This window comes from Tachyglossus aculeatus, chromosome 23, assembly GCF_015852505.1.
Source record: "Tachyglossus aculeatus isolate mTacAcu1 chromosome 23, mTacAcu1.pri, whole genome shotgun sequence".
NCBI lineage: Eukaryota > Metazoa > Chordata > Mammalia > Monotremata > Tachyglossidae > Tachyglossus > Tachyglossus aculeatus.
In genome coordinates, this window is record NC_052088.1 from 10,728,284 (window position 1) to 10,742,069 (window position 13,786).

The 13,786-nt window shown below is 47.7% G+C and overlaps 1 protein-coding gene across 1 annotated transcript in view; it reads left to right on the forward strand.

Moving 5' to 3' along the window:
* ARSB (arylsulfatase B) overlaps window positions 1-12,663 on the forward strand; it is a 143,954-nt gene extending 131,291 nt beyond the window's left edge. Inside the window, exons 7-8 of the mRNA XM_038765558.1 lie at window positions 9,340-9,462; window positions 10,416-12,663. Coding sequence (XP_038621486.1) covers window positions 9,340-9,462; window positions 10,416-10,681 — 389 coding nt within the window. The 3' untranslated portion in view covers window positions 10,682-12,663. The remainder of the gene's footprint in view (window positions 1-9,339; window positions 9,463-10,415) is intronic.
* Window positions 12,664-13,786: the final 1,123 nt, after the last annotated feature.

Sequence of the window (13,786 nt, forward strand, 5' to 3'; positions counted from 1 at the left end):
AGGTGTCAGGCCTGTCCAGGATTATCATCAATCGTATTTATTGAGCGCTTACTATGTGCAGAGCACTGTACTAAGCGCTTGGGAAGTACAAATTGGCAACATATAGAGACAGTCCCTACCCAACAGTGGGCTCAAGTCTAAAAGGGGGAGACAGAGAACAAAACCAAACATACTAACAAAATAAAATAAATAGAATAGATGTGTACAAGTAAAATAAATAAATAAATAAATAAATAAATGAAAGTAAATAAATAAATAAATAGAGTAATAAATATGCACAAACATATATACATATATACAGGTGCTGTGGGGAAGGGAAGGAGGTAAGATGGGGGGGGTGGAGAGGAGGACGAGGGGGAGAGGAAGGAAGGGACTCAGTCTGGGAAGGCCTCCTGGAGGAGGTGAGCTCTCAGCAGGACCTTGAGCTCTCAGCAGGGCCTTGCAGAAGCTTGTTGAGCTGGTTGGGTGTCCTGGGGCAGACAGGGAGGGGACATCTCTGGCCTATAGGTGAGATAGAGGGCAGGATGGCCGAGGTGGGTGAGGCCCATGGGATGGGGAAAGCAGAGATGCTGGCCAGAAGTGGGAGTGAGTGCAGCCGGGACAGAGTGAGCAAGAGAAATGCAAGAGAGAGAGGGCACAGGGAGGGAAGCAGAGGAGAGGAGAGAGACAGAGAGAGACCAATCCTTGCCACCTACTCCTCTGCTCTGTCTGGCCCTAGGCTGATTTCTCTGTCTTTAGCTTTTTCCTCATCCCTCCCACTTGAAGCCCCGCTCCAGTCTCACTGGGTCGGCCACCCTCCCTGACCATGAAATGTTAAGTTAGCTCCTGGGTTTTACGTGTCTGACGCTCATCCATCAGCCAGAGGCTCGCCACATAACCCAGGCCCTGCCCGTTCTTCTCCCAGGCGGGTTCTCTCAGGACTTTTCGGGTGGCGACTCACGGAGGCCGGGCCCATCTGACAACCATTGTAGGCTCATTCCTTGGGCAGGGCTCCCTTTCCAAATTAAGTATTAAATTAGCATTTTTTCATCCTCCTCCAAAATTGCTCTCCGAGTCCAGAACTGGGTTGCCTGCACACTGGAATTTGAGACCGCACAGCCCAGGAATACAGGAAGGGACCAGAGAGGGCTTGCGGTTGGGATTTCACTAAATGCCATGTTGGGAAAAGCGGTTTGCTCTTTGATCTCCAGCCAGACAAAAGGCTCCTCGGTGTGGTTCGTTCTCGTCATCTTAATCACAGGCTGAGGATGAATATTTTCAGTTAGTTTTCTTTTTCTTTCATACACATGGTACCTATTTATAGCTCAGAGCTGAGGGACTCTACCAATTACTAGAAGAACGTATATTTAAGGAGAGAGACGGTCCAAAAGAATGGAAATGCAGTGAATACTGTAACTTTGTATTGCCTTGGTCTGTTGTGAAATTAAATCTCAGTGGAAGGTTCACTGACATCTTCATCACTGGTATGACGACGAGAAAAGTCTTGTCGAATCTGTTCTTCTCTGGAATCAATCAGTCAATCAATCAATCGTATTTATTGAGTGCTTACTGTGTGCAGAGCACTGTACTAAGCGCTTGGGAAGTACAAGTTGGCAACATATAGAGACAGTCCCTACCCAACAGTGGGCTCACAGTCTAGAAGGGGGAGACAGAGAACAAAACCAAACATATTAACAAAATAAAATAAATAGAACAGATATGTACAAGTAAAATAAATAGAGTAATAAATATGTACAAACATATATACATATATACAGGTGCTGTGGGGAAGGGAAGGAGGGAAGATTGATCGCATTGGAGGCCGCATTTCATTTTCTTCTCGAATGAAACTTCTGCAAATGTAGCTCAAGTCGCCAGTTTTATTCGCGGTGTTATACCAAAGGCTTCTTTCTGCATCTGCTGAAATCTGTCCTTTTCTTTCTGTTTCCTGTTGGAAAGTAAGGTGGGCCATCGCTCCTCTGTATGATGTGTGCACACGCTGACGGTGCCTCATGGTAATATTTCACATTTGAGGTTTCATGATAATAATTGTGGTATTTGCTAAGCGCTTACTAGGTACAGAGGAAGGAGTTCCACCTGCCAACCTGCTCTTTCTTCCGCCTCTTCCCCTCTATCTTCTTTTTCGGCTGGGGGCAGGCTGAGTCTCACCGGGCAACAGTCCTGCCTCAATCCACGCCAAGCCCCATGAGCATGGGGTTCTGCCCCACCTCGACACCAGTTTTCCTTCTGATCAGCCTGGCTGGCTTCCAGTGGGGGAGTGAAAGGTTACTCCCCCCCGTGCATTGACTGCTGGAATTTTTTGTGCTGGTTTGCAGGGCCGCGGACTCTTTGCACTTTCCCTTTGAATGCTCAGGTCCAGTGGGGAGCAACCTTGGGCTCCGATCCACCCCCCGCTTGGCCCTGCCTCAGTTACCAGGAGCCCACTTGGCATCTTCAGGCCCCAGTTCAGCTGGCAGACCAATTAGTTCCTACCATTCTTGAGGGAAAAGTTGAACTTCCCTCCCATTCATGAAACAGCCCTGCGGGCTTCTTTAGGCATTTCGCATTCCTGGAATCAGGGCCTCAGTGTGCAAATTGTGCCCCTCCTGCCCTCTCCTTCCCCCCCAAGATATGCAAAGTAGCATTTGATTCTGGGACTTTTTCTTAACGGGACCGGCGTGCTGGGAACAAGAAGCCTGGCTATTGGCAAATGCATGTGGACGACACAAAAGCAAATAGTGTTTCATCCAGGATATAGTCATTCTGAGAAATGAACTCCCACAGGATGGAGTGGAATCCAGTGCTGTGGTTAGATACTTCAGAAACTCTGCAGAATTCTCCAACTGAATACAGTAATATTTGCTGGGAAGGAGTTGAATGCTTTGCTTGAGCCAAGGCAGGGGCAGAACTTAGGGATGAGGGCCTGGTGACCTCTGCTAGAAGGGATTGGCCATACAACTGCAGTCCTTAGTGGCCAGGGCTCCCATTTGTTTGACCCCAAAGCCCATCCTCTTCCTTCTCTCCACCAAACAGGGCTGGAAAATGTAATCAGAAAATCCTTCCGTTCATCGGCAGCGTTCTGAAGTCCGTCCTCCCCCATTTCCCCAGAGAAGTAGCGTGGTCTAGTGGAAAGACAAAGGCTTGGACATCAGAGGACCGGGCTTCTAATCCCAGCTCTGCCACTTGCATTGCTGAGTGACCTTGAGCAAGTCACTTCACTTCTCATCGCCTCCGTTTCCACATTTGTAAAATGGGGATTAAAGGGCTGTTCTCACTCCCGCTTAGATTGCCAGCCCCATGTGGGGACAGGGACTGTATCCAATCTGGTTATCTTGTATCAATTCATTCAATCGTATTTATTGAGCGCTTACTGTGTGCAGAGCACTGTACTAAGCGCGTGGGAAGTACAAGTTCCCAAGTTGTATCTATCTTGTATTGCTATCCAGGACAGTGCTTGACATATACTAAGCGCTTAACAAATACTATCATTATTATTATTGTTGTTATTACTGTTATTAGATTGTAAACTCCGGGCAGGGATCACGTTTTCTAATTCTCTTGTACACGCTCCCAAGCTCTTAGTGCAGGGCTCTGCACACCGGAGTTGCTCAGTAAATACTATGGCCCGATTAACTTGTACTTCCCAAGCGCTTAGTACGGTGCTCTGCACACAGTAAGCGCTCAATAAATACGATTGATGATGAACTGATACCACTAGGCTAGTCCTTTCGCGCTAGTAGACACAGAGAGAGTACTGTGAACTAGATTTACCACCGTGAGACTAATATCCCAGAGAAGCAGCTTGGCCTAATGGATAGAACATGGGCTTGGAAGTCAGAAGGTTGTGGGTTCTAATCCCAGCTCTGCCACTTGTCTGTTGTGTGACCCTGGGCAAGTCACTTCACTTCTCTGGGCCTCAGTGACCTCGTCTGTAAAATGGGGATTGAGACTGTGAGTCCTGAGTGGGACAGGGACTGTGTCCAACCTGATTAATTTGTATCTACCCCAGCACTTAATACAGTGCCTGGCATATAGTAAGTGCTTAGCAAATACCACAATTATCATTATTACTGTGTTTATTCAGCCACATCCTCTGGAGTCAGTTAATCAAGAGTATTTATTGAATACTTACTGTGTGCAGAGCACTGTACTAAGCGCTTGGGAGAGTACAAATAACAGGCACATTCCCTGCCCACTACGAACTTACAGTCTAGAGGCTGTATTTTACCGTACTCTCCCAAGTGCTTAGTACAGTGCTCAGTAAGCGCTCAATAAATATGATTCAATGAACGAATGAATTCTCCCTCTACTCCCCTACCCCCTCACCCTCTGTAGGCCCCTGCAATAATGACTTTCCTAGTTTACTATCCTGGTGTCACACTCCAGGCTTATTTTCAGAAAATCTTCCAGGGTGCTTGGGACACCCATTTAAGGAGCATTAGTCGACTTAAGATGAGTGATTGTCCATTTTCCCCACATTTTGACTCCAAAAAAGCTGACTTGGGTATATCACGGCCTCTGCTCCTGAAAATAGTCTGCAGCCCTGGACCTGGACACCGAAGATCATGACCAAGAATTGAATTGTGATAGACTGCGGTACCGTTTCTCCAACACCCAAATATGCCGGCTTTAGCAAATCTAAGTCTCATCCCGGGAAAGAGACACAGCCAGAAAGGAACACTCCCAAAGCTAGTAGACGCAGCCAGGTAACAGACCTGGAAATTAGAAAGACAGAGACTCAGAGAAAAGAGAGACACCAGGAGAGAGGAGGGTGGAAAGAGTAAAGGGAGAGGCCCAAATACCAAGGGACAGAGGCAAGTGTGACTTTGGGCAAGTCACTTAACTTCTCTGGGCCTCAGTTCCCTCATCTGTGAGATGGGGATTAAGACTGTGAGCCCCCCGTGGAACAACCTGATCACCTTTTAACCTCCCCAGCACCTAGAACAGTGCTTTGCACATAGTAAGCACTTAATAAATGCCATCATTATTATTATTATTATTATTAAAAGACTGTGTTTTCCTCCTTGGACCCAGGGAAGCAGGCGCCAAGCCAGGGAATCCATGGATTCAGGGCAGACCCGAACCGAACTGTCCAGAGATGAGTGGGGAGGTGGGAGGAAGAACAAGACCAGCAGATGTTGAGGGATGGGGGAGCGAATTAGGGGTTGGGCCAGCGTTTTGGCATGCCAGCTTCCAGCTCGCCTCACAGCAGCAGCTAAACCCAAGTGGGTTAGTGCCAGCTCTCCAGTCCACCCTGCCCAAACAGCTGTGGGAGCAAAAGAAATGAGAGAGGCCACACCTCCTCTTCATCCTCCCTTCCTTCTCCTTCAAGTTGTACCACTCTGGGGACTCTCTCCATAAATAGGAGTAGTAAGTGTGAGTCATTTTTAGGGAGACAGCATGGTGTAGTGGCTACAGCATGGGCCTTTGAGTCAGAAGGTTATGGGTTCTAATCACGGCTCCGCCACTTTGCTGTGTGACCTTAGGCAAGTCACTCTACCTTCTCTCTGCCTCAGTTAGCTCATCCATAAAATGGGAATTGAGACTGAGCCCCACCTGGGACAGGGGACAGACCCCCTTTTCCTCTGCTCCTCCTCCCCTCTCCATCGCTCCTCTGCTCTACCCCCCTCCCTGCCCCACAGCACTTGGGTATATATGTACATATTTATTCTATTAATGATGTGTATATATCTATAATTCTATTGATTTATATTGGTGCTACTGATGCCCGTCTACTTGTTTGGTTTGGTTTGGTTGTCTGTCTCCCCTCTTCTAGCCTGTGAGCCCATTGTTGGGTAGGGATTGTCTCTATTTGTTTCCAAATTGTACTTTCCAAGCGCTTAGTACAGTGCTCTGCACACAGTAAGCCTTCAATAAGTACGATTGAATGAATGAATTAATGAATGAATAGGGACTGTGTTCAACCTGATTTGCTTGTATGTATCCCAGCGCTTAGTACAGTGCCTGGCATATAGTAAGCACTTAACACATACCGTAATTATTGTAGTAAAAATCGGGAGTATTATGTGAGAACCACAACAACGGTTATAACTCCAGGGAGTAAGCCCTATCAATCAGTCAGTGGTAGTAATTGAGCGCTTACCGTGTGCGAAGCATTGTACTAAGGGCTTGGAAGAGTACAATACAACAGAGTTGGTTGACTTGCTCCCTACCCACCAGGAGATAAGGAGGAAAAGGTTAAAGGAAACTGGATTATTCATCCTAGAGAAGGTAAGGCTGAAAGTAATTTAATATAGACAATGTCAGTATATGTCAGGGTTTTACTTCGAAGAACATATCCAGCTGTTCCCCTTTCCCAGAGGATGTTCATCCAGTGCGATAGTGAATGTTGGGCTAATCATGTCTTTATCTTCTCATTTTCCCTTAAAAGGCTGGGGGTGGGGAGTGGGGGTCAGAGGAAACAGCCTAACCGCCGGGAACTTCTCATGCCGTGGTTTTCACAATAGAAAGATAACCCAGCCTTTTTGAATTCATGCTGTACTTAGAGATTATGTCCTTTACCCAACGTCCTTTAGCAGATCTCAGTCAAATAGTAGCACTTGTGCTGGTCTTCTGAGAATGCAAATGCGCTTCCTCCAGCTGCTACTCCTGCAGAGCCCGTGCCGGGCCGTCGGCCTTTGCTGCCTGTGACAGGCCAGTGCAGTTGGTGGCTGAGCAGTTGGCCCAGAGGATGGGTGATGCAGGGGTGGGTGAGCCCGTGGGACAGAAATATTGGATCTGCAATAGGCGAATCGCACGGTCGGTGGAAAAAAAATGGAAAGAATCTGAGTAAATATCGGCTGCTGTTTAGGATTCCCCATCTTGGTTACAAACCAGGAAAAGTGGAATGGGAAACTGGGGGGCGTGGGGTGGTTTGTAGCTACTGAGGCTTGAGGAATTGTAGGTTGGCCAGTGGAGATAAGGCAGCAGGGCTGTGGTTTCAGTTATTTTGTATGTGTCCCTGATTGGCATCGGGCAAAAATGTTTGACAGCCGATGCCAGGGGTTGTTGGTAGCGGTCCCCTCCCCTACTCTTCCTGACCTGATCGTCTTAAGGCCATCTACACCAGAAATGGGGTGTAGTGCCAAATATGGGACAGAAAGAGGCCTAGGGTGCCCACACGTGATAAGATCGAGGTCCTGACAGCAGTCTTTGGGGTGGAATCTGAGGCAGGGCTGATGACAGGGCCTTCAAGTGGTTTGTTGTATCCACACAACCCACTCACCTAAAACATCCATCTCGCCCAATATGGAGTCAGGGAGGAGGAGCCATCATGGCTAAGATGAAGCTTCAGACTGAAAAATTCACTTTGGCATAGTATGATTCCTGGGTGGACCCCCAATGACAGAATCCTTGGATCTATTTAGGGTAGTCATGGAGCACAGTGTCTATCAAGGAATGACTTTGGTTCTATGACTGTATTTGTTCAGCATTCCAGTGAGCCACGAGAAGCAGCGTGGCTCAGTGGAAAGAGCCCGGGCTTTGGAGTCAGAGGTCATGGGTTCAAATCTCAGCTCCGCCAATTGTCAGCTGTGTGACTTTGGGCAAGTCACCTAACTTCTCTGTACCTCTGCTACCTCATCTGTAAAATTGCTTAATAAATGACATCATTATTATTATTTGGCTACAGTGTGGGGATAAAGCAGATGAGGCTTAGGTAGCAACCAGGGTCATATATGGTTAAGACTTGGACTTACTTCCCTGGCATTTTATTTTCCAGATGTATATTTGTTTCAGGCCAAAATGTGATTCAATGCGAGCAGAACTAAATTGACTAACATTTCATCTTTTAGTTTACATCTTCACAAAACATGGTCTCATGTCATGAAGCAAACATCCTCGGTCTCAAAGCTGTATACAAACTAATTTGAAACAAATAATGGCTGTTTACATTTTTTTCCACAGTATGTACATTAAAAGCACACTTCCCTTGATAGATATCCACCCACACCTCAGGCGTCAGAAGCATCTATTTACCCTGAACCAAAACATACCCAAACAAACATGGCGTCACCAGTAAGAAACATTTCTTCTCTGAGTTTTAAAGATGTTGGATGGTTAAGAGTTAGCAGTTTGGAACCACAGCTGTTTATTGGATCATTCTTCAGTGTTGATCTTGTAGGCCATTGTTTTTTTACTGGTCTAAAAAGAACTCTGTGACCTATGCATCCCCTCCCACCAAATAATTTAGCAACTATGCTTCATTCTTCTTCCCTGAAATTGTATATTGTAAATTGCGTATTCATATTAATGTCCATCTCTCCACCTCTAGACTGTAAACTCCTTATGGGCCAGGTATGTGCCTGCCAACTCTGTTGTATTATGCGCTCCCAAGCACTCAATGCGGCGCTCTGGAAACAGTAAGGGCTCAGTAAATACCACTGATGATGATGATGACAACAATGTAAGAGGGTCAGTTACGGAAAAATGGGCAGATACCAATGCAACCGTGCTCCATATTTCTAGTTAGGGTTTCTGAACCCTGTAGTATGAAATTCCCGGCTAACGTTTGGCTTGGTGGCTTGGCTCCTAACAAAAATTGTAAAGAATGAGCTTAGAGCTATTGATCTGTGATTGAAAAGTGGAAAGGCAGATGTGGACTTTGGGTCGAGTTCTGAGTGGAGCCTTTAAAGAACTGAGCCAGCAGGCAGTCAGGGCCATCCCAAGGGTGCAGTGAATCCAAGCATAAGTCAAGCAGCCAGTGGAAACATGGGCAGAGAAGATTACCAGGCCTATTCCCATTGCTCTCTGGGTTCCATCCTCCCTGAGGACAACCCCACAGACCCATAAATGCAGATTTGACACATAGGGTAGTAATCAACTTATTTCCTCACCCAGCGTAGTGAAGAAACAGTCAGGGATTTGCACGGCCATTGTTGCCTGCCCCTTTTTTGCACCACCATTCCATAAATGCCATCAGCAAAGTGTATCATGATCACTACAAGCCCAGCAAGGCCTCCGTTTCTGAGAATTTCGCCCAAAAGACCAGAATCAATGAAGAGATCAGAGAGCCCGGCCAGACATTTTGTTTCTAACCAGAAAATGCCAAGAAAGAGAGCGGCGTGTTTTCGTAGAAGGCTAACAGGACGGGCTGCGGTCCGAAGGCAGAGAGTAGGGGGATTTGAAGGCGTGAGTCGCAGCCTGTGCTCTTCTGGATATCCTTTATTTCTGGTGGTTTGTGAAAGACATTTAATGTAACTGGAGCACTCTCTCTGAAGGTAATAGAACATTCATTTCTGTGGCAGGATACACGTCTGCACTTCAGCATGGAATAAAGGCTGCTGTTTTGAAAGGCAAACGAGAAGTGCTGATATATTACTATGGAACCATAACAGCCCACTCCTTTCATGCTCTTTTCAGGTCAAAGGAATAAAGTGACTCCCTCAAAGGATGCTTCCTTTCCTCAGGACTATTCCATTTTCAATACATCTATCCATGCTGCAATTCGACACGGAAATTGGAAACTGCTCACTGGATACCCAGGTAGGGAAATGATTGTATTTTTGTACCAATCACACCTCATAAACTTGCTGGGCAGTTTTCATGGTTCTTCCATACTCCCAAACTGTCACTTCTCCTGCTTCTGCCTTGCCACCCTCCCGTGGCTTTCTCCCTTTCCTTCTCTCCACCACCAAGCCCTCCATCACTCTCCGCTCCCAAGCAACTGGACTGCCCCAGACAGATAAAACTGTCTTAAAAACCTTTTATGACCCCACATGCTGGGTGGCATACCAGGGTGCCCTTCCTTAGGGGGTTTTATTTTCTTCTTTGTATTTTTCATTTTCAACCTGTTCCAATTTACACAGCATCCACTCTTGCTGATTCCCAGGCCGTCCCACAGGTTTGGACCCGGGGAGGAAAATTTATAAAGTGAGCAGGGCACCCGGGGTGACCAGTTTCTGGAGGGGTAGGGTGATGACCCTGTTTTTAATCAGTCTTCAAGGCCTAGGGGAATTGGAAGTTAGGCCTCGAGGAAAGGAGGAGAAGTCATTTCATTTACAGAATGTGACTTCTAAAATGAAACGTGGCCGCTCGGCTTCCCAGACTGAGCCCCTTCCTTTCTCTCCCCCTCGTCCCCCTCTCCATCCCCCCATCTTACCTCCTTCCCTTCCCCACAGCACCTGTGTATATGTATATGTGTTTGTACATATTCATTACTCTTTATTTATTTATTTTACTTGTACATATCTATTCTATTTATTTTATTTTTTTAGTGTGTTTGGTTTTGTTCTCTGTCTCCCCCTTTTAGACTGTGAGCCCACTGTTGGGTAGGGACTGTCTCTATATGTTGCCAATTTGTACTTCCCAAGCACTTAGTATAGTTCTCTGCACACAGTAAGCGCTCAATAAATACAATTGATTGATTGATTGATCGATTGATAGGGTCCCCCGGAGCAGAGCCCCACACGTTACCTTATTTCCTGTTTCTCCCCCAGGCTGTGGCAACTGGTTCCCACCACCATCTTTGCTCAATGTCTCCAGGATCGAGTCACCTGACCCTCCGACCAAGACTCTGTGGCTGTTCGACATCGATCGGGATCCTGAGGAAAGGCACGATCTGTCGAGAGAGCATCCTACCATAGTGAAGAAGCTGCTTGCCCGGCTCCGGTATTACTCGCAGGATTCAGTGCCCATAAATTACCCCGACGAGGACCCCTACTGCGATCCGAAATCCACCGGCGTGTGGGGGCCGTGGAGGTAGAATGCCTCGTGCCACCGGAAAACAGGAAACTGCCCTCAGGTGGGAGGCTGGAGCCCTGGGCATCCAGTCACGTCACTCTCCCCTCGTTCGTTTCCTGCCACCCCCACCCCCCCCCCGGCCAGGCGCTCCCCAGACCTTCTTATCCTTAAACCACGATGGAGAATCCGGTTTCAACCCCGAGTGCCTGATGAGCGTCGACGTTTGTGTGGCTGCTGGCCTTTGGCCGGGCCATCTGTCTAAAGCATAGGGGTCCCCACTTGTGCCCTTGTTCCTCAGCTGCAGGGCAGCTGGGGAATTTTATTCTGGGTAGGAAGTTCACAGTGAATCCTGGAGGCAGGCCTGGCCCTCTCTTTCACCTCACAAGTCCGTCGTCTGTTGGATTCTGCAATTGCCAACAAACCAGACTACTGGCGACTGACTCAGATTCTTGTAAAATTCAAAGGGAGCAAACAGTCACTAGCAGCCACGTCGACAAGGGTTTTCATTCCACCCATAGGAGTCAGAACCGGACTTTTCCACCTGAATTCAAAATCTGTCCATCACCCCCTCCCCTCCCCAACACATGATATGTTTTATTGAGGTGAGACTTCACCTGTACCCTCTTCCTCCAATTTCCCCTTCTTCACAGTGATCCTTTTAGTTTCATGTGCCCCTCTTCCTACCCTCAGACCTCTCTGCCAGTGCCCTTCTCTCATCTTCACCTGAGGCTAGGATTGGGGTGGAGGGGGAGGAGACAGATATCAGAAAGGGATGCAACTCTCCTCGGGGGGCTCAGCACCACCAAAACTGAATAGTAAGCCCTCCTCCCTCTCCTTCCCTAGATGAACCAGAGGTTGATGGCATGAGCTGAATGGTTAAGACTGCACCCTGACTCAGAGACCGTGCTCATATCCAGCTTAGCTTTGCAGTTGGAGGCAGTGTTCCCGTCAGGGAGAGGGAGGGGAGGGATTGGTAGGGTTTGTGTTGTCTTGGGTTTCTTCAGGGACTGTGGGAGCCCAGATATACCTTCCCCAGTGGGGATAGACATAGCTGAGGCTCAGACCTGAAAGAGGTTATTCCTGAATGCAGTGGCAGTGGTGGCAGTCCATGCACAAGAGCAGGGAGGAATGTAAAGGGGCGTTATAGGATGGACTCAGAAGGTGCAGGGAAAGGTTTGGAGCGTGGGATACTGATGGGAGCAGCTAAAGGATGACGGGAGGCGGCGGAGGTACCAGTCAGATTCCAGGATCTGGGCAAGGGGTTGTAGGGGGAGATGTGTCCAGCTCTCTTAGGGCTATGTCACAACTCCTAGCCTGGGCCACCCTCAACTCTCAGCTCCCCCAAATCCATGAGGAAACGTTTGGCCCCCGGGGATGCTTGTGCCAAGAAGACCGAGCTAGAGGCTCTGTGGGCCACGGTCACCAAGAGCATGCACTTCCTGAAACTGCTTCTTTCACCTCACTGTTTTCCCACAAGCCCCCCTATTCCACTTTGAGGCGGTAGTACATTCTCCATTCTCCACGTGGTCCCCCCAAAACATTAGTTAATAAAGGTACCAGTCCCCGCTTCTCCAAATATCCCCTCCCAAGCCCTTCTCCCAGGGTTGTCCCAAAGAAGTTGAGCGTCTGAAGTCGGGTCAGATTTTACTCAGGTTACTGTCTCCTCCATCAAGGCCCCTGAGCCCGAGATCATCAGCATCATTTCCCATAGGCCACTGGAGGGTCTTTCCTCATTCCCATTTTCTTGTCATTTTCAAACACGAGGGCAAAGTTTCCCCCAACTTCACGAGCCAGTCGTAATCTTCAGCCTGTAGTTGTTGGGTATGGCTTTGTACTGAACAACCATTTCAGGCACTTGGTAGATAGTGGTTAATCAGTCACTCTGATTCAGGCTTTAGATTTTGTGTTAAGAATCTTTCATTATATTTTTTAAAATGCTCTTGCTTGATATGTAAACAAAATCCCAAAATGCTGAGTAGGCATTAAAATTTTGCTTTCAATGTTTATTTTTCTTTTCCGTACCGTCTGGTTTGGGGAAGGTTGTGGGTAGTCATTTTTACAACATGACTGTGCTGGGAGATAGGGAAAAAAATTATTTTAAGAAACGTCGCTGATCTTGCTGTAAGATCATTGGCATAAAATCTACTGGAAAGGGGACAAAGGAGCCGTTGGGGGGTGGGGGGGAGAAGTCAAAAGGGAGGGTTGGAAAGAGGGGGCAGAGAAAGTGGGAATGAGGAGAAGCAATAGGAGGAAAGGGAGAGAAAGAAAAATGTATTTGTTTTGTTTGTTTTAAAATGTAATTTTAAACTAACTGGTTTAGTGCTAAAGGGTCCCAGTAAATACAGTACAAATCGACAGAAGTTAAGAAAATTTCATTTTATCTTCTCCGTGTCATTTACATTACAAAATTGCTTTCATTTTTCCTAGTGTTTATGCCTTGCGGAGCATTGTGGCTTTCGGAGGTGTGAGAAAACCCCCTCCTTTCAGAATCGGAGAGCAGGCGGAGGGGTGCGGGTGTGACCAGTGACCGGAGAAAGGGAGCCACCTGATCCCCAGGCTACCAAAGTAAGCTTAGTTGGTGCTGCTGCAGGACAATCTGTCTCACGGGCACCTAACCCCGGGCCTCTAGTTCGAGACGAGTGCTGCACAAACCCAGTGGCAGTGTCTGTGCGGAGCTGGAGATATTGCTTGAAAGAGAGTTCTCTTATGGAGAATATCTTTATTGACCTGCTATTTCCAGGGCAAAACTAATTCAAGCCCCAAGCTAGCATCGGCGCTGCCCTGCCCCAGAGCACCACGCAGAGTCCACTCGCCACTACCAGCCAGGCCTTATGTCTCTTTGCCACCCCAAGACCCGTCATGAAGGGGGTGCCAAAACTGGGGACGGAGTGTAAGTTCCTTTGAAGGCAGGGAATGGGTCATGTCTATGTTCAGTACTCTCCCGAGTTCTTGTTGCCCCCTTGGGCATTCAATCAAAACCAATACTGCTGTTATGGCTACTGCCCTTCAGGAGTCTTGTCAGAGTCCACAGCCTCTGTACTGTGGGGAGTAGGGTACGCGGGGGTCGCTTCTCCTCCCCAGGAACTGCATCATTCAAGCCACTTCCCTGGCTAAGCCGAGGTAAAAC